The sequence below is a fragment of the Anomaloglossus baeobatrachus genome, chromosome 10, assembly GCF_048569485.1.
Source record: "Anomaloglossus baeobatrachus isolate aAnoBae1 chromosome 10, aAnoBae1.hap1, whole genome shotgun sequence".
Lineage (NCBI taxonomy): Eukaryota > Metazoa > Chordata > Amphibia > Anura > Aromobatidae > Anomaloglossus > Anomaloglossus baeobatrachus.
Genome location: NC_134362.1, coordinates 6,767,585 through 6,787,890, shown reverse-complemented (window position 1 = coordinate 6,787,890; position 20,306 = coordinate 6,767,585). Strand labels below are relative to the sequence as shown.

Below are 20,306 nucleotides of genomic sequence, written 5' to 3'. Positions count from 1 at the left end.
TAATGCAGTCTGTATAAACGCCTCTATCAGGGCGGAGAGAAGGGGCCCCGGAGGCAGCGTCGGACCCTTTATGTGTCGGTGATACGGGCTGCACCAGTGGTATACACGCACTTCCTCTTTAAGGCAGCCATTTTTCTGAAGTCCAGACATATTTCTTTGATGCTTCCGTCTTCCGTGTCTGGTGCTCGGGATTATTCCTCGGTGATTGCATGTATCTACTGAATACAAGACGTGGTCCGCCAGAGCTGAGATCCGCGGAGACCGCCAGCGAGCTCCAGAGCTGTAATCCTGCCGCTGCAGCCAGGTACTCGCAGAGTTAACAGCGGCTGAGCTTTCCATTCTGCACAATGGCGGCCTCGGCAGACCTGAGCGAGGAGCTGAACTGCTCCATCTGTCTGCAGATCTACAGCGACCCGGTCAGCCTGCGCTGCGGACACAACTTCTGCCGGATTTGCATTGAAAAAGTGTTCAATAGCCAGAACCAGCCCAAGGATTACAAGTGTCCGGACTGCCGGCAGGTGTTCTGCGAGCGCCCGGAGCTGCAGAGGAACATCACCGTGTGCAACATTGTGGAGCGCTTCCAGTGCGCCAAGCTGCAGGACGCCGGCATCTTCTGCACCTACTGCGTCCACTTCCCGGTGCCGGCCGTCAAGTCCTGCATCATGTGCGAGGCCGCGCTGTGTAACATGCACCTGAAGGTCCACAGCAAGACCCCCGAACATGTGCTGACCGAACCCACCGCCTCCATGGAGAACCGCCGGTGCCTGATCCACCGCAAGATCCTGGAGTATTACTGCACGGAGGACGCCACCTGCATCTGTGTGTCCTGCCGCCTGGACGGCCAACATGGCGGACACCACATACAGACGCTGCTGGAGGCCGGGGAGAAGAAGAAGAACGAGCTGAGGTCCATCCTGCAAGAGCTGAAGCCCAGGAAAGAAGACATAGAAAAGGAGGTCCAGAGACTTCACAGACATCGAAGGAAAGTGGAGGAGAAATCGGCCAAGATGAAGGAGAAGGTCTGTGCGCTGTTCAGAGACCTCCGGCGGCGACTGAGCGACCTGGAGAGCCGGCTGCAGAGCGACGTCTCCGGGCAGGAGGAGCAGGCGTCGCTCGCAGTCTCTGGGCTGATCCAGCGGCTGGAGCTGAAGAAGGACGAGGTCTCCAGGAGGATGAGCTACCTGGAGGAGCTGTGCAGCATGGCCGACCCCATGGCTGTGCTACAGGAGCCTCCGCTGGGAAAACATGGCTGCTCTGATATAAAGGAGGAGCAGGAGCCGGGAGATCTGGATGTAGCCGTGATCTCCGGGACTCTGCAGACAGAACTTTCCCACATTCTGACGGATGGAAAGTATGTCATCCATGACTTGGAGGCCTCGGATATATCGCTGGATGTGAACACGGCCGGCAGCAACATCAAGATCGCGGGAAACCTGAAAATCCTCTCGTGGACACATAATCAATTGAGCCAAACGCCAACGCCGCAGCGATTCCAGTACAGCCAGGTCCTGAGCGTGCAGAGCTTCTCCGCGGGCCGCCATTACTGGGATGTGGAGTGCAGCAAGTGGGGGGACTGGAGGATCGGGGTATCGTACGCCAGCGCCCAGAGGAGCGGCGAGCACTCATGGATCGGGCACAACAAGAAATCCTGGTGCCTCTGAAGGTGCAATGAGGAGTTCTCTGTGCGGCACAACAATAAGGACGACCTGGTGCCGCACAGGATCGGGGTGCTCAGGTTCAGGGTCCTCCTGGATTACGAGGCCGGGCAGGTGTCCTTCTATGAACTTTGTGACCCCATGAGGCTCCTGTACACCTTTACCGCCAGCTTCTCTGAGCCGCTACATGCGGCCTACTACCTGTGGGAGGATCTGTACGGAAGGAAGAGCTGTCTGAAGATCATCACCGAGCTGTGACCGAGAGGAGTCCTCCAGGTGGACGCCATTTACTGGGGGAGTCTGGCTCTGCAGACGTCTGCATCTGGAGGTCACGGTAGCGGGGTCAGTGCTGATACCCCTACAGATATCTGCCGAATGCTACTCCATACCTCGGGGCGGTGTGTGACCCTCACCTCCCGATGTGGAGGGCAGCAGAGCCGGATTACCCCGGTGCATGACCACTGTCCAGTGTTGTGTAAATCTCTACATGGTGAACTGCACAGAAGGTTCTCAAAGTTTTCAGTTGCTTTAAGGGCTCATGCGCATGTTGCCGAATTTCATGCATTTATGCTGCGTATTGCACTGCAGCGTAAATGCATGTGACCTGCATCCCCTGCACAATCTATGAAGATTGTGCATGAGACGTGCGCACGTTGCGTTTGAGAGCGCAGCGATTTGGATGCCAAAATTTTGTTCCAAATAGCTGCGTTCTAAAAAGCAACATGTCAATTATTCCGTGCGCTTTGGATGCAGCTCACGCTCTGTCTATGGGAGAGGCTGCATCCAGAGCGCGTGACATCGGCTTTTTTTCTGCAGAAACACTGTATTCATTATGCATCCATTATGCAGTGTTTCTGCAGCGATTTAACACGCACATGTGCTGTCAAATCACTGCAGAAATTTCTGCAGGGACACGACGCAACGTGCGCATACAACCTTAGGCCTCTTTCACACGTTAGTATTTTGCATGAGTGTGTCATCAGTGTGTCATCAGTGTTCCATCAGTATGTGGATGCCAAAACCAGGAGTGTCTCCAAAACACAGAACAGGTGTCAGTGTTTCAATTATAGCTCTCCTCTGAAAGTTCCACTCCTGGTTTTGGCCAAGAGGCCTTAGAGTTGGTTGGAATCTATTTTCAGGGCCCAGATAATCTGTGGCTGAGTGGGGGCCTGTACTGAGAGGCATAGGAGGATGTGGTAATCTGGACCTGTGCTGCAGGCAGAGAAGCCAGAAGCAGATTGTTCAGCTACATAGCGATATAGATAGATGTATACTATATCTCTATGTAGGTAAAGGAAGATGTCAGATTCTTTCATTCCTATAAAACTATTATAAAGAAATGAGAAAAACAATGACAAAAATATAATTTTATTTTTCACCCCCCCCCCTTGGAATCAAACCAGCAATTTTCAAACACATGACACCAGCACTAGCTGTGGAGCCACGAGCTCTAATGATGTCAGAGGAAGGATTTTACATAGATGAACCTGCAATGCAGCCTCTGATTACACAGGACACAGAGCTCCATTGTACAGAGCGGTATCTCTGTGTTCTAGAAGGGGAGGAAAAGATTGTTTTTCTTCTAATAAAATTACTAAAAAAAATGAAAAAAAATTAGAATAATTTTTATTACATTTTTTTTTAAAAAAATTGTAAACATCACAAATCAGCAAATAACATGGACAAATGTGTCTCCCTGTAACTGTAATGACAAACAACATAGCGATTAGATTATTTATGGGGATTGGTAAATGGAGAAAAAAAAAATGGTGCAATTTATTATTTTTCTGTTAAATCCATAAAAACTGTAATAAATATGTATCGTTGAGGCTGCGTTTTTTTGCACCATGCAACGCAATAATCATCTCCCAATAATGCGTGTTTGCTGTGCTTTTTGTGTTTCCCTTATATTTGAGCCATGTTCGGTGCAGATGTGAATCCGAGTTTTTAATATTACAGAAAAGCTTTGATTCTGCGTTTAGACACACAACGGCACTTTTTTTTTTTTCAGGCTCCACAAAGACGTCTATAGATAAAAAGACCCCAAAACCGCACAGATCAGCGGCGTCTTTACAGCGAGGCCGGAGATCTCCGGGCGTCTCGTCCTCGCTGCTGGGACATGTAGTCCGTGTTCACATGTAGCGGAAATGCCGGGTTTTCTGCTGTTCTTTTGCACATTTATTCTGCTGTGTAATTGTCCATGTGAAGTGGATGAGATTCCAGGAGAAGACGCCGCTGAAATCTGAGGTTTTGGAGCTTTTTTTTCTCTAGAGGTTTCAATGTGGAGATTAATAAACGCAGGAAAAAACTGCAGAATCCGAGGTTTCCTGTACAATAAAAACACTAATAACCCAGCTTCACATCTGCAGCAATAAAGCAAGAAACTCCGGAGAGAAGGAAGAATGCAGCAGCGAGGCAGCAATCACAGGAGGAGGCTACTGTGTAATGTGCGGGTCCTGCAGCAATAAAGCAAGAAACTCCGGAGAGAAGGAAGAATGCAGCAGCGAGGCAGCAATCACAGGAGGAGGATACTGTGTAATGTGCGGGTCCTGCAGCGTGTGACCACGGCCGTACAGACACGACAAGCCGCATATAGTGACGCCTATATAAAGAGGAGAAAGTCTGGCTGCTGTGAATGAAGGAACAGTCCGGAGCGTCTGCTCAACACCACTTACTGACAAATGGGTGTGGCTAGGGGCGTGGCCACATGGTGTGTCCCTTTCTGTTCTTCAGTTGGGGTGTGGATTATCTGCGGCTCTTTACACTGCCCTCTGCTGGCCGCTCTCTAAACTACCCCGGCCATACATGCTCACAGGAAGTGCCGCCCCAGCCAGGAAACGTATGGCTCATTTCTGACAGGAATAATATGAGAAAGATGTCTGTGTCTGAGGAGGCCGAGGTACATGAGAGGCTGAGGTACATGAGGAGGCTGAGGTACATGAGGGGCCGAGGAGGGGGCCAAGGAGGCTGAGGTACATGAGGGGCTGAGGTACATGAGGAGGCTGAGGTACATGAGGGGCCGAGGAGGGGGCCAAGGAGGCTGAGGTACATGAGGGGCTGAGGTACATGAGGAGGCTGAGGGGCTGAGGTACATGAGGAGATGAGGGACTGAGGTAGATGAGGGGGCTGAGGTACATGAGGGGCCGAGGAGGAGATGAGGGGCTGAGGTACATGAGGGGCTGAGGTAGGTGAGGGGGCCGAGAAGGAGGTGAGGGGGCCGAGGAGGAGGTGAGGTGAGGGGGCCGAGGAGGAGGTGAGGTGAGGGGGCCGAGGAGGAGGTGAGGGGGCTGAGGAGGTGAGGTGAGGTGAGGGGGCCGAGGAGGAGGTGAGGTGAGGGGGCTGAGGAGGTGAGGTGAGGGGGCCGAGGAGGAGGTGAGGTGAGGTGAGGGGGCCGAGGAGGAGGTGAGGGGGCCGAGGAGGAGGTGAGGTGAGGGGGCCGAGGAGGAGGTGAGGTGAGGGGGCCGAGGAGGAGGTGAGGTGAGGGGGCCGAGGAGGAGGTGAGGGGGCTGAGGAGGTGAGGTGAGGGGGCCGAGGAGGAGGTGAGGTGAGGGGGCCGAGGAGGAGGTGAGGGGGCCGAGGAGGAGGTGAGGTGAGGGGGCCGAGGAGGAGGTGAGGTGAGGGGGCCGAGGAGGAGGTGAGGGGGCTGAGGAGGTGAGGGGGCCGAGGGTGAGGAGAGGGGGCCGAGGAGGTGAGGTGAGGGGGCCGAGGAGGTGAGGTGAGGGGGCCGAGGAGGTGAGGTGAGGTGAGGGGGCCGAGGAGGTGAGGTGAGGTGAGGGGGCCGAGGAGGAGGTGAGGGGGCCGAGGAGGTGAGGTGAGGGGGCCGAGGAGGAGGTGAGGGGGCTGAGGAGGTGAGGTGAGGGGGCCGAGGAGGAGGTGAGGGGGCCGAGGAGGAGGTGAGGGGGCCGAGGAGGTGAGGTGAGGGGGCCGAGGAGGTGAGGTGAGGTGAGGGGGCCGAGGAGGTGAGGTGAGGTGAGGGGGCCGAGGAGGAGGTGAGGGGGCCGAGGAGGTGAGGTGAGGGGGCCGAGGAGGAGGTGAGGGGGCTGAGGAGGTGAGGTGAGGAGGTGAGGTGAGGGGGCCGAGGAGGGGGCCGAGGAGGAGGTGAGGGGGCCGAGGAGGAGGTGAGGGGGCTGAGGAGGAGGTGAGGTGAGGGGGCCGAGGAGGAGATGAGGGGCTGAGGTACATGAGGGGCCGAGGAGGAGATGAGGGGCTGAGGTAGATGAGAGGCTGAGGTAGGTGAGGGGGCCGAGAAGGAGGTGAGGGGGCCGAGGAGGAGGTGAGGTGAGGGGGCCGAGGAGGAGGTGAGGGGGCTGAGGTAGGTGGGAGGGCTGAGGTAGGCGGGGGGGCTGGGGTAGGCGGGAGGGCTGAGGTAGGCGGGGGGGCTGGGGTAGGCGGGGGGGCTGGGGTAGGCGGGGGGGCTGAGGTAGGCGGGGGGGCTGAGGTAGGCGGGGGGGCTGGGGTAGGCGGGGGGGCTGAGGTAGGCGGGGGGGCTGGTGTAGGTGAGGGGGCTGGGGGTGGTGTGAAAGGCGTATGAGCGCTGGAGTCGGGGGCTTCTTCCAGTCACTTCTCTCCTCTAGTGACTGTTTCTGATGAGGAGAAGGAAACTCTCTGTGGAAAGGAAAGATCCAGGCGCCATTTATTATAAATCACGCCCCGAACACCGCGAGATCCAGAAGCCACAAACTGCTCGAAGCCAAGACAGGTGCAGCTGCCGGATGGTGAGCTCCTCTCGGAGGAGGGATAATGCTGCTGCTGATCAGGAGGAGCTGTAAGGCCTTGTGCGCACGCTGCATTTCTTGCCTCGTTTTCCGGGTGCAGTTTTGGTCCCACACTGCAGGCATTTCCTTCCCCAGCAAAGTCTGAGATTTTATTTTTGCTGTCTGCACGTTGCAGGGTTTTTTTTGGCTGCATCTTTGTGGTGACCGCTGCAGCTGGTCAATTCTGTCTGCGTTTTTGAGCTTTTAAGTCAATAAATTTGACTTACAAAACGCAGTGGGCAAAAACGCCGCCAAAAAATGCATTCCACGGGTGTGTTTATTTGGGGACAAAAATGTGCATCTTTGTGGTCACCACAGAAATAGTGTACATTTACCTACCAACCTGTGGATTGCCGGAGCCGTCGGAGGCACCGCAACAGGATTAGCCTCCAATTTCTGAGGCCCGGCATTCCTGCTGGAGGTTGCGGCACATTTACTTTATTTATGTGTTGTTACATGGGACTGCAGGTGACATCTACTACATTATCTGTACTCAGAGATATCACTGTTATCTGTGGTGTTACATAGGACTGCAGGTGACATCTACTACATTATCTGTACTCAGAGAGATCACTGTTATATGTGGTGTTACATAGGACTGCAGGTGACCTCTACTACATTATCTGTACTCAGAGACATCACTGTGTTATCTGTGGTGTTACATAGGACTGCAGGTGACCTCTACTACATTATCTGTACTCAGAGACATCACTGTGTTATCTGTGGTGTTACATAGGACTGCAGGAGACATCTACTACATTATCTGTACTCAGATATATCACTGTGTTATCTGTGGAGTTACATAGGACTGCAGGTGACATCTACTACATTATCTGTACTCAGAGATATCACTGTGCTATCTGTGGTGTTACATAGGACTGCAGGTGACATCTACTACATTATCTGTGCTCAGAGATATCACTGTGTTATCTGTGGTGTTACATAGGACTGCAGGTGACATCTACTACATTATCTGTGCTCAGAGATATCACTGTGTTATCTGTGGTGTTACATAGGACTGCAGGTGACATCTACTACATTATCTGTACTCAGAGACATCACTGTGTTATCTGTGGTGTTACATAGGACTGCAGGAGACATCTACTACATTATCTGTACTCAGAGATATCACTGTGTTATCTGTGGTGTTACATAGGACTGCAGGTGACATCTACTACATTATCTGTACTCAGAGATATCACTGTGTTATCTGTGGTGTTACATAGGACTGCAGGTGACATCTACTACATTATCTGTACTCAGAGACATCACTGTGTTATCTGTGGTGTTACATAGGACTGCAGGAGACATCTACTACATTATCTGTACTCAGAGATATCACTGTGTTATCTGTGGTGTTACATAGGACTGCAGGAGACATCTACTACATTATCTGTACTCAGAGAGATATCACTGTTATCTGTGGTGTTACATAGGACTGCAGGTGACATCTACTACATTATCTGTACTCAGAGATATCACTGTGTTATCTGTGGTGTTACATAGGACTGCAGGTGACATCTACTACATTATCTGTACTCAGAGATATCACTGTGTTATCTGTGGTGTTACATAGGACTGCAGGTGACATCTACTACATTATCTGTACTCAGAGATATCACTGTGTTATCTGTGGTGTTACATAGGACTGCAGGTGACATCTACTACATTATCTGTACTCAGAGATATCACTGTGTTATCTGTGGTGTTACATAGGACTGCAGGTGACATTACATTATCTGTATACAGTGTGTCCACCTGTCACAAACCACCGGGGGGGTCACTCAGAAATCCCCCGCGCTGGCTACCAGTACGTCACAATCGGGGGGTAACAAGTGGGGGTCACCCCTCCTTTATACCTCCCGACCGACAGACAGAGCACGTGACGCGCTCTCTAGCGCCCCTCTTATAGTCAGGCCAATTATGGAATTGCCCGACCATAAGCAAGGAGGCCGCTATACTACTTATGCCGATTATTGAAGGGTCCCCGGTGAGAGTAGGGTATATATTCCCCCGACCTCCGCGGGCGGAATATATAATATCTTCCCGAATCTCACTGGCCTCCCCACAATAATCCTTGGCACAACTCGCTGCCACCAACCGCTTCACGGTAACTATTAGCCGAACACACAGACGTGGGATTCAAGATCGAGATAACAGAACAGCCCAAGATTAATTATATAATTTAATCGCCTAAAGCACACTAGAAACTACAATATATACAATAGGGAATCTACAGAATATACAGTTATGTCAGAGTACAGTTACAATCAAAGCATGGGTTACAAACAGGTATGGAATTCAATCAGTTACCTTGTGCGTCTGGCCACAGGGGGGCGCTGTAGACCAGGTTTCTAGGAACTCTCTCACAGGTCTTTCCCAACCAGGCCCCCGAGCAGAAGAACGCTGGAAAATGGCCGAAGTAGGGTTATCAACCTGGCCAAATCCAGGTCCCCTCCTACCTTAGTGACCTCACAGGGAAGCACTGCCACTCCCCCTGCATGGATCAGAATTATCCAGCAAAGGGGATATTGGCCATAACTTTGCCTGGGAGCGTCGTAGGCGGACGCCAATGCTCTCATTGTGACAGTTATGAATTTAGCTACAGAACGAGGGGACTCATGACCTGTCTGCCAGTTCCCCATTGGCTGATATCACGCCTGGGGCATTTCCCAATGTCCTGCTCCCATAAAAAGGGGGTGCCGGCATCGTCCACATGCGGAGACACCATTTTTATGGTTGCCATATTTATCGGAAATATGGCTTGCGAGATATGAACCATTTTTTACTGGAGTCGTTCTGTCTGGCTATTTCCATAGCCTTGCTAACTAGCTAGCAGCCCCCACTACAGGGTGACGGCAGGGAGTCATCCTGTGTCCATTGTCCCTAAGCCACCTCATTTCCATATCACAGGACATGGCCATGGGATTTGTTGCTAAACCAGTTGTGTGCTTCACAGATGCTGGACATTTGAGCACAAGAAGGGAGGGGGGCACTGCCAGGGAGTGATGAGAGCAATTATGACTTCTAGTCATAATTCCTCTTCATATCCCAGGATTTACCTCACACCTCCCCCCTTTTGAGGGCGCTAGGGGGCAGCACACTCCGGTGTTCCCCCGTGCGCCCGTCCGCGACCTCTCCTTGTCGGGACAGCCCGTCTGCGTTACCGTGGTCACGGCCCCTTTTGTGGCGAATGGTGAAGTCGTATTGCTGGAGCGCAAGGCTCCATCGCAACAATCGCCCATTCGTCCCAGAGACGGTGTGCAACCAGCTGAGGGGATTGTGGTCCGTCTCCACGATGAAGTGGCGCCCGTATAGATAGGGTTGCAGACGCTGCAGGGCCCACACTATGGCCAGGCACTCCTTCTCCATCGTGGAATAGGCAACTTCCCTTGGTAACAGCTTCCTGCTCAGGTACAAGACTGGGTGCTCTTGGCTCGCAGAGTCCACCTGGCTGAGCACCGCACCGAGGCCGAAGTCACTGGCGTCGGTCTGTACTACAAACGGCCGCGTGAAGTCGGCTGCCTGTAGCACGGGCGGGCTGGACAGGGCGTCCTTTAGGGCCCGGAAGGCTGTCTCGCAGTCCATTGTCCAATCGACTGCAGAGGGCAGCTTCTTCTTGGTGAGGTCCGTCAAGGGCTTTGCCAGGCTACTATAGCATGGAACAAACCTCCTATAGTACCCAGCGGTCCCCAAGAAGGACATCACCTGCTTCTTGGTCCTGGGGGTGGGCCAGGATGCGATGGCTTCCACTTTCTCAGGCTCGGGCTTCAGTGTTCTCCCACCTACCCGGTGACCGAGGTACTGGACCTCGCTCATGGCCAGCTGACACTTTCCCGGCTTGATGGTCAAACCTGCCCGGTGGATCCGCCTGAGCACCTGTGCTAGATGCTCTAGGTGGTCCTCCCAGGTGGGACTGAAGACGGCAATGTCATCCAGGTACGCGGCCGCGTACCCTTCAAGTCCCTTGAGCAGGGTGTTGACCATCCGCTGGAAAGTGGCAGGGGCATTCCTCATCCCGAATGGCATCACCGTGGACTCGTACAGTCCAAATGGGGTAATAAAGGCAGAGCGTTCCCTGGCCTTGCGAGTCAGGGGGATCTGCCAATATCCCCGGCTCAGGTCCATGATGGTCAGGTACTGAGCCCCGGCCAACTGATCGAGCAGGTCATCGATGCGTGGCATTGGGTACGCATCGGCGACCGTGACAGCATTGAGCCCCCTGTAGTCCACGCAGAACCGAGTGGTTCGGTCCTTCTTAGGGACGAGGACTACAGGCGAGGCCCAAGCGCTGTTGGATGCCTGGATCACCCCCAGCTCCAGCATCTCGTCAATCTCCTGGCGCATGTGTTGCTGCACCTCCAGGGAGACCCGATATGCTGAACGCCGGATCGGGGGATGATCCCCAGTGTCCACGTGATGGACAGCCAAGTCAGTCCTTCCGGGCTGGTTGGTAAACAACCCCCGGAAGGGGTGTAGGGTGGCCCACAGCTGGGACCGTTGGTCCTCCAAGAGCTGGTGGCCAACCTCCACATCCTCAATGGATCCGCCTGCCCTAACCTGGGCTAGCATATCCAAGAGGGTTTCCGCTTCTCCCTCCTCGGGCAGGTTGCACACGGGGAGCGCACATGCCTCCCGCTCATGATGTGCCTTCATCATGTTCACATGGAAGGGCTTCCGCCTTCCACGGGCAGGGTCCAGGGTGACCAGGTACGTTACAGGGTTGAGCTGCTGGTACACGAGGTATGGGCCTTCCCAGGCTGCCTGAAGCTTGTCCTGTGGTACGGGGACCAGTACCCACACCCTTTGACCCACTTGGTAGGTCCTCTCACAAGCGTTCTGGTCGTACCAACGCTTCTGATCGGCCTGGGCTTGAGCCATATTGTCGTGTACCAGTTGCGTCAAGGCCTGCATTTTGTCCCGGAAGCGCATGACATACTCGATAACCGACACTCCAGGGGCGGCCAAATCCCCTTCCCAAGCCTCTTTCACCAGAGCCAGGGGGCCCCGCACACGTCGCCCGTACAGGAGCTCAAACGGTGAGAATCCTGTTGAGGCCTGTGGAACCTCCCGGTAAGCAAATAACAGGTGTGGGAGATACCGCTCCCAGTCACGCCCGTGGGAGTCGACCAACATCTTAAGCATCTGCTTTAAGGTGCCATTGAACCGCTCGCACAGGCCATTAGTCTGTGGATGGTACGGGCTGGCCACCAGATGTCGCACCTGGACTTGCTTACAGAGGGCCTCCATCAGCTGGGACATGAATTGGGTCCCCCGGTCAGTGAGCATTTCCTGGGGAAAACCCACTCGGGAGAAAATCTCCAGCAATGCGGTGGCCACCTTGTCAGCCCGAATGGACGACAAGGCCACTGCTTCTGGGTACCGGGTGGCATAGTCCACTACCGTCAGTATGAAGCGTTTCCCGGAGCTGCTGGGGATGGCCAGCGGGCCGACCAGATCCACAGCCACCCTCCTGAAAGGCTCATCGATGATTGGCAGAGATACTAGTGGGGCTTTGGGGCGTGGCCCCGCCTTCCCCACTCTCTGACAGGTTTCACACGAACGGCAGTAGGCAGCCACATCGGCCCCCATTTTTGGCCAGTAGAAATGCTGGTTTAACCTGGCCTTGGTCTTAGCGATCCCTAGGTGTCCGGCCATCGGAATCTCATGTGCGATCCGCAACAACTCCGTCCGGAACGGATAGGGTACCACCAACTGTCGGTCCCTGGGCCACGCCTCCGGTGAACCCTGCTGGACCGTGGCCCGGTACAGCCGTCCTTGGTCCCAGACCACTCGCTCCGGGTCCGAGTCCGAGGGAGGCTGTGCCGCCTGCTCCTTAAGAGCTTTCAGGCTGTCGTCAGCTTCTAACGCTGCCTGAAACCCCTGACTAGATGTGGCCAGAATCGACGAGACTGTCACATCTTCAGTCAGTACCCCGGGACCTGTGTCCTGGCCTCCACCTGACTCGGCTGCCACTTGGTCAGAAGGGGAAGAGCTATCGGACCTCCGGGAGGCCCCTTGGCTTCCAGCACTCCCACTGCGGGTGACAGCGGCCACAGCCGCTGCGACCGTGGGTCGTGCCTGCTCCTCCTCCGTTCCTGACCAAGTCGCCGGTTCAGGCAGACCTACCTGGCTTCCTGACACCCCGGTTGTGGGGGAACCATGCACCGAGATCTTACCTGGGAGCACTTCCGCTCCTGGACCGGCCCCAATCTCACCTGCCTGTTCCCCTCCTGCAGCAACAGAACCCCGCTGTGAAATCTCTGGGGACCCCACATTTGCTGTGGTAGCCCCCACCCCACACACTGGTCCTCCCCCTGCAGCACCCTGCTCTCTGCTTATCCCTGCAGAGGGCAACAGATCCCAGCTCACAGGCTGGTTACTTGTAGCGGCATTGTCACACCTTTCTCTGACCCCCTCCCCTGTCACAGCTGCAGCTGTGTGTGTGTCTATGGTGTCTATGCAAGCAGAAATATCAGAGTTCACTCCCTCCTCCCTTACATCATTCATAGATAACACATTAACATTGTCCGGAGGCATGTCAGTACGGGCTGAAGGTTCAGCCCTTGGTTGGGGCCCAAACTGGGAGGTTATCTGCCCCAAATCTGTCCCAAGTAGCACGTTTGCAGGGATCCGATCAGTTACCCCCACCTCCCTCACCCCTCGCCCTGCGCCCCAGTCCACATAAATGTCAGCAACAGGCAGCGCCGGGTCAATGCCTCCAATCCCGGAGACAGCGAGGGTTTTTCCAGGGATCAAGTCTTGGGGGGACACCATCTCAGGCCGCACCAGAGTCACCTCCGAGGCGCTGTCTCGCAGTCCCATGGTCACAGACCGGCCGACGGTGACAGGTTGGAAGCTGTCCAGGGACCTACCACCACCCCCACCCACACAATACACCTTGGGCGGCCCTTGGGACGGGGACGGAGCCGGGGCCTTGGGACGCTGAGGGCACATGGCCTTGAAGTGTCCAGGTAGGTTGCACTGGTGGCACCGTCTTGGTTCCGCCACGGGCCTGGAGAGGGGAGTTGAGGGGGACACCCCCTGCAGTCTAGGGGCAGGTGGGGCAGTCGCAGAATTCATCTTACCCCCTCTCCAGGTGCTGCTGGTGGCCGCTCTCCTGGCCTCAGGGGCCCGGTTGTTGGTGTAGTCATCGGCAAGGGCAGCTGTAGCCGTGGACCCCTTTGGCTTCTGGTCTCGGATGAACTGGCGGAGATCCTCAGGGCAGTTCCACAAGAGTTGCTCCGTGATGAACAAGTCCAGGATCTCCGGTCCGGTGGAAAGCTGCAGGCCTTGGGTCCAGTGGTCGGCAGCTCGGGCAAGTGCCCGCCGGTGGTCAGCCCAGGAGTCCTTTGGTCCCTTCTGCAGGGTCCGGAACTTCTTGCGGTAGGACTCCGGAGTGAGGTTGTACTGTTGGATCAGGGCCCGCTTGATGGTGTCGTAGCCCTGATCTGCCTCAGCAGGCAAGTCCCCAAGGATATCCAGGGCCTTACCCCTTAAACGGGGGGTCAGGTATTTGGCCCACTGGTCCTTGTTCAGATGGTGCTGCAAGCAAGTCCGTTCAAAAGCAGTCAAGAAAGAGTCCAAGTCTCCATCCTTCTCCAGCACTGGGAAGTCCTCAACACGGACCTTTGGAAGTTTGGTGTCTTGAAGGTCACGTGCGGCTGATGAGGGCCGGAGCTGAGCTAGCTGCAGCTGGTAGTCACGCTCTGCCTGGCGCTCTTCACGCGCTGCCTGCCGCTCTGCCCTGCGCTCTGCCATGAGTATCTCGTAGGTATCCCGGTCTCCAGCCTGGAGAAGGGCCATAGCCATTTGAAGAAGGCTATCCGAGCCTCCCAGGCTCGGTGGAATGGCACGTGGTGATCTGCGGCCCGCTGCGGAGCCTGGTGATTCACTGTCCATTGCAGAGCGGAGGGCTGGCATCTGGCTCGTTGAGGACCCCTGGGCGAGCTGCTCCTCATCTTGTCCAGCAGTGCCCGGTTGTGCAATGTCCTCTGCAGAGCTGTTTTCTGGCGTCGAGCTCCTGGAGGACTCGTGGGCAACCTCCTCATTGCTGTCCACAGCACCGTCCTCCCTCTCTTCGGCTCCTGCCTTAGCATTGGCCAGTTGCATAGCTCTGCTCCTGGTGCCATCAGCCATTCTTGCAGACTTTTGGTCACTGACACAGAACTGACACCTGATACCTCCACACACCTTACAGTATCTGCACTCTGACACTCTAGTGTTGAGCTAGTCTGAAGACCCCAGCAGCCACAGCTGCTGCAGGCAGTCTTTAGTGTCTGGGAGTATGGGTCTCACACTCACACACACTATTATCTCGATCCCACCGCTATGCCACCACTATGTCACAAACCACCGGGGGGGTCACTCAGAAATCCCCCGCGCTGGCTACCAGTACGTCACAATCGGGGGGTAACAAGTGGGGGTCACCCCTCCTTTATACCGACCGACAGACAGAGCACGTGACGCGCTCTCTAGCGCCCCTCTTATAGTCAGGCCAATTATGGAATTGCCCGACCATAAGCAAGGAGGCCGCTATACTACTTATGCCGATTATTGAAGGGTCCCCGGTGAGAGTAAGGTATATATTCCCCCGACCTCCGCGGGCGGAATATATAATATCTTCCCGAATCTCACTGGCCTCCCCACAATAATCCTTGGCACAACTCGCTGCCACCAACCGCTTCACGGTAACTATTAGCCGAACACACAGACGTGGGATTCAAGATCGAGATAACAGAACAGCCCAAGATTAATTATATAATTTAATCGCCTAAAGCACACTAGAAACTACAATATATACAATAGGGAATCTACAGAATATACAGTTATGTCAGAGTACAGTTACAATCAAAGCATGGGTTACAAACAGGTATGGAATTCAATCAGTTACCTTGTGCGTCTGGCCACAGGGGGGCGCTGTAGACCAGGTTTCTAGGAACTCTCTCACAGGTCTTTCCCAACCAGGCCCCCGAGCAGAAGAACGCTGGAAAATGGCCGAAGTAGGGTTATCAACCTGGGCAATCCAGGTCCCCTCCTACCTTAGTGACCTCACAGGGAAGCACTGCCACTCCCCCTGCATGGATCAGAATTATCCAGCAAAGGGGATATTGGCCATAACTTTGCCTGGGAGCGTCGTAGGCGGACGCCAATGCTCTCATTGTGACAGTTATGAATTTAGCTACAGAACGAGGGGACTCATGACCTGTCTGCCAGTTCCCCATTGGCTGATATCACGCCTGGGGCATTTCCCAATGTCCTGCTCCCATAAAAAGGGGGTGCCGGCATCGTCCACATGCGGAGACACCATTTTTATGGTTGCCATATTTATCGGAAATATGGCTTGCGAGATATGAACCATTTTTTACTGGAGTCGTTCTGTCTGGCTATTTCCATAGCCTTGCTAACTAGCTAGCAGCCCCCACTACAGGGTGACGGCAGGGAGTCATCCTGTGTCCATTGTCCCTAAGCCACCTCATTTCCATATCACAGGACATGGCCATGGGATTTGTTGCTAAACCAGTTGTGTGCTTCACAGATGCTGGACATTTGAGCACAAGAAGGGAGGGGGGCACTGCCAGGGAGTGATGAGAGCAATTATGACTTCTAGTCATAATTCCTCTTCATATCCCAGGATTTACCTCACACCACCCATATCCTGTATACACCGCACCTATATACAGCGTGTCCACCCATATCCTGTATACACCGCACCTATATACAGCGTGTCCACCCATATCCTGTATACACCGCACCTCTATACAGCGTGTCCACCCATATCCTGTATACACCGCACCTCTATACAGCGTGTCCACCCATATCCTGTATACACCGCACCTATATACAGCGTGTCCACCCATATCCTGTATACACCGCACCTATATACAGCGTGTCCACCCATATCCTGTATACACCGCACCTATATACAGTGTGTCCACCCATATCCTGTATACACTGCACCTATATACAGTGTGTCCACCCATATCCTGTATACACTGCACCTATATACAGTGTGTCCACCCATATCCTGTATACACCGCACCTATATACAGTGTGTCCACCCATCTCCTGTATACACTGCACCTATATACAGTGTGTCCACCCATATCCTGTATACACCGCACCTATATACAGCGTGTCCACCCCATATCCTGTATACACCGCACCTATATACAGCGTGTCCACCCATATCCTGTATACACCGCATCTCTATACAGTGTGTCCACCCATAGCCTGTATACACCGCACCTATATACAGCGTGTCCACCCATCTCCTGTATACACTGCACCTATATACAGTGTCCACCCATATCCTGTATACACCGCACCTATATACAGTGTGTCCACCCCATATCCTGTATACACCGCACCTATATACAGCGTGTCCACCCCATATCCTGTATACACCGCACCTATATACAGCGTGTCCACCCATATCCTGTATACACCGCACCTATATACAGCGTGTCCACCCCATATCCTGTATACACCGCACCTCTATACAGTGTGTCCACCCATATCCTGTATACACCGCACCTATATACAGTGTGTCCACCCCATATCCTGTATACACCGCACCTCTATACAGTGTCCACCCATATCCTGTATACACCGCACCTATATACAATGTGTCCACCCCATATCCTGTATACACCGCACCTCTATACAGTGCGTCCACCCATATCCTGTATACACCGCACCTATATACAGTGTGTCCACCCATATCCTGTATACACCGCACCTCTATACAGTGTGTCCACCCCATATCCTGTATACACCGCACCTATATACAGTGTGTCCACCCATATCCTGTATACACCGCACCTCTATACAGTGTGTCCACCCATATCCTGTATACACCGCACCTCTATACAGTGTGTCCACCCATATCCTGTATACACCGCACCTATATACAGTGTGTCCACCCATATCCTGTATACACCGCACCTATATACAGCGTGTCCACCCATATCCTGTATACACCGCACCTATATACAGCGTGTCCACCCATATCCTGTATACACCGCACCTATATACAGCGTGTCCACCCCATATCCTGTATACACCGCACCTATATACAGTGTGTCCACCCATATCCTGTATACACCGCACCTATATACAGTGTGTCCACCCATATCCTGTATACACCGCACCTATATACAGTGTGTCCACCCATCTCCTGTATACACCGCACCTATATACAGTGTGTCCACCCATCTCCTGTATACACCGCACCTATATACAGTGTGTCCACCCATATCCTGTATACACCGCACCTATATACAGTGTGTCCACCCATATCCTGTATACACCGCACCTCTATACAGTGTGTCCACCCATATCCTGTATACACCGCACCTATATACAGTGTGTCCACCCATATACTGTATACACCGCACCTATATACAGTGTGTCCACCCATATCCTGTATACACCGCACCTATATACAGTGTGTCCACCCATATCCTGTATACACCGCACCTATATACAGTGTGTCCACCCATATCCTGTATACACCGCACCTATATACAGTGTGTCCACCCATATACTGTATACACCGCACCTATATACAGTGTGTCCACCCATATCCTGTATACACCGCACCTATATACAGCGTGTCCACCCATATCCTGTATACACCGCACCTATATACAGCGTGTCCACCCATATCCTGTATACACCGCACCTATATACAGCGTGTCCACCCCATATCCTGTATACACCGCACCTATATACAGTGTGTCCACCCATATCCTGTATACACCGCACCTATATACAGTGTGTCCACCCATCTCCTGTATACACCGCACCTATATACAGTGTGTCCACCCATCTCCTGTATACACCGCACCTATATACAGTGTGTCCACCCATATCCTGTATACACCGCACCTATATACAGTGTGTCCACCCATATACTGTATACACCGCACCTATATACAGTGTGTCCACCCATCTCCTGTATACACCGCACCTCTATACAGTGTGTCCACCCATATCCTGTATACACCGCACCTATATACAGTGTGTCCACCCATATACTGTATACACCGCACCTATATACAGTGTGTCCACCTATATCCTGTATACACCGCACCTATATACAGTGTGTCCACCCATATCCTGTATACACCGCACTTATATACAGTGTGTCCACCCATATACTGTATACACCGCACCTATATACAGTGTGTCCACCCATATCCTGTATACACCGCACCTATATACAGTGTGTCCACCCATATCCTGTCCACCACAATTAACTTGAGAACGGCGGCAGCTATAGGCATAGACGTGGTGTCTAGGTATAGTAAAGTAGCCATGTGCTACGCAATGACACCACCTATAGCGCCACCTGGTGGAAAACAACGGAGTTAGCATTATTATCTCGAAAACGGAACGAGATAGAGAAAAAAATTGAATTACAAAGTTGTTGGGCATCATCAATTCAACACGAATCCACACCTTGCACAGAAATGCTATGATATGAAACCCATGACAACATTTTAATGCTGGTCACGCATATGGCGCTCATTAGTGGCCCCCGTCAGCTGCAATGCACATCTGGCCTCTGCACAGCATACTGTATCTTGCTGCAATGCACATCTGGCCTCTGCACAGCATACTGTATCTGGCTGCAATGCACATCTGGGCTCTGCACAGCATACTGTATCTTGCTGCAATGCACATCTGGCCTCTGCACAGCATACTGTATCTGGCTGCAATGCACATCTGGCCTCTGCACAGCATACTGTATCTGGCTGCAATGCACATCTGGCCTCTGCACAGCATACTGTATCTTGCTGCAATGCACATCTGGCCTCTGCACAGCATACTGTATCTGGCTGCAATGCACATCTGGCCTCTGCACAGCATACTGTATCTGGCTGCAATGCACATCTGGCCTCTGCACAGCATACTGTATCTTGCTGCAATGCACATCTGGCCTCTGCACAGCATACTGTACCTGGCTGCAATGCACATCTGGCCTCTGCACAGCATACTGTATCTTGCTGCAATGCACATCTGGCCTCTGCACAGCATACTGTATCTGGCTGCAATGCACATCTGGCCTCTGCACAGCATACTGTATCTGGCTGCAATGCACATCTGCACAGCATACTGTATCTGGCTGCAATGCACATCTGGCCTCTGCACAGCATACTGTATCTGGCTGCAATGCACATCTGGCCTCTGCACAGCATACTGTATCTGGCTGCAGTGCACATCTGGCCTCTGCACAGCATACTGTATCTGGCTGCAATGCACATCTGGCCTCTGCACAGCATACTGTATCTGGCTGCAATGCACATCTGGGCTCTGCACAGCATACTGTATCTGGCTGCAATGCACATCTGGGCTCTGCACATCATACTGTATCTGGCTGCAATGCACATCTGGGCTCTGCACAGCATACTGTATCTGGCTGCAATGCACATCTGGGCTCTGCACAGCATACTGTATCTGGCTGCAATGCACATCTGGCCTCTGCACAGCATACTGTATCTGGCTGCAATGCACATCTGGCCTCTGCACAGCATACTGTATCTTGCTGCAATGCACATCTGGCCTCTGCACAGCATACTGTATCTTGCTGCAATGCACATCTGGCCTCTGCACAGCATACTGTATCTGGCTGCAATGCACATCTGGGCTCTGCACAGCATACTGTATCTTGCTGCAATACACATCTGGCCTCTGCACAGCATACTGTATCTGGCTGCAATGCACATCTGGGCTCTGCACAGCATACTGTATCTGGCTGCAATGCACATCTGGGCTCTGCACAGCATACTGTATCTGGCTGCAATGCACATCTGGGCTCTGCACAGCATACTGTATCTGGCTGCAATGCACATCTGGCCTCTGCACAGCATACTGTATCTGGCTGCAATGC

At 53.4% G+C, this 20,306-nt stretch overlaps 1 protein-coding gene across 1 annotated transcript; it reads left to right on the top strand.

Moving 5' to 3' along the window:
• The first annotated feature begins 347 nt into the window (after positions 1–347).
• LOC142255051 (nuclear factor 7, ovary-like) lies at positions 348–1,913 on the top strand. The gene is made up of 2 exons (XM_075326487.1): positions 348–1,591; positions 1,664–1,913. The coding sequence occupies exons 1-2, from the start codon at positions 348–350 to the stop codon at positions 1,911–1,913; spliced, it is 1,494 nt and encodes a 497-aa protein (XP_075182602.1).
• Positions 1,914–20,306: the final 18,393 nt, after the last annotated feature.

Excerpts from the sequence above, each read along its gene's own strand:
- LOC142255051 (XM_075326487.1), top strand. The coding sequence starts at position 348 with ATGGCGGCCTCGGCAGACCTGAGCGAGGAGCTGAACTGCTCCATCTGT. Across the intron at positions 1,592-1,663 it reads GACTGGAGGATCGGGGTATC|GTGCAATGAGGAGTTCTCTG; the intron begins GTACGCCAGCGC and ends GTGCCTCTGAAG.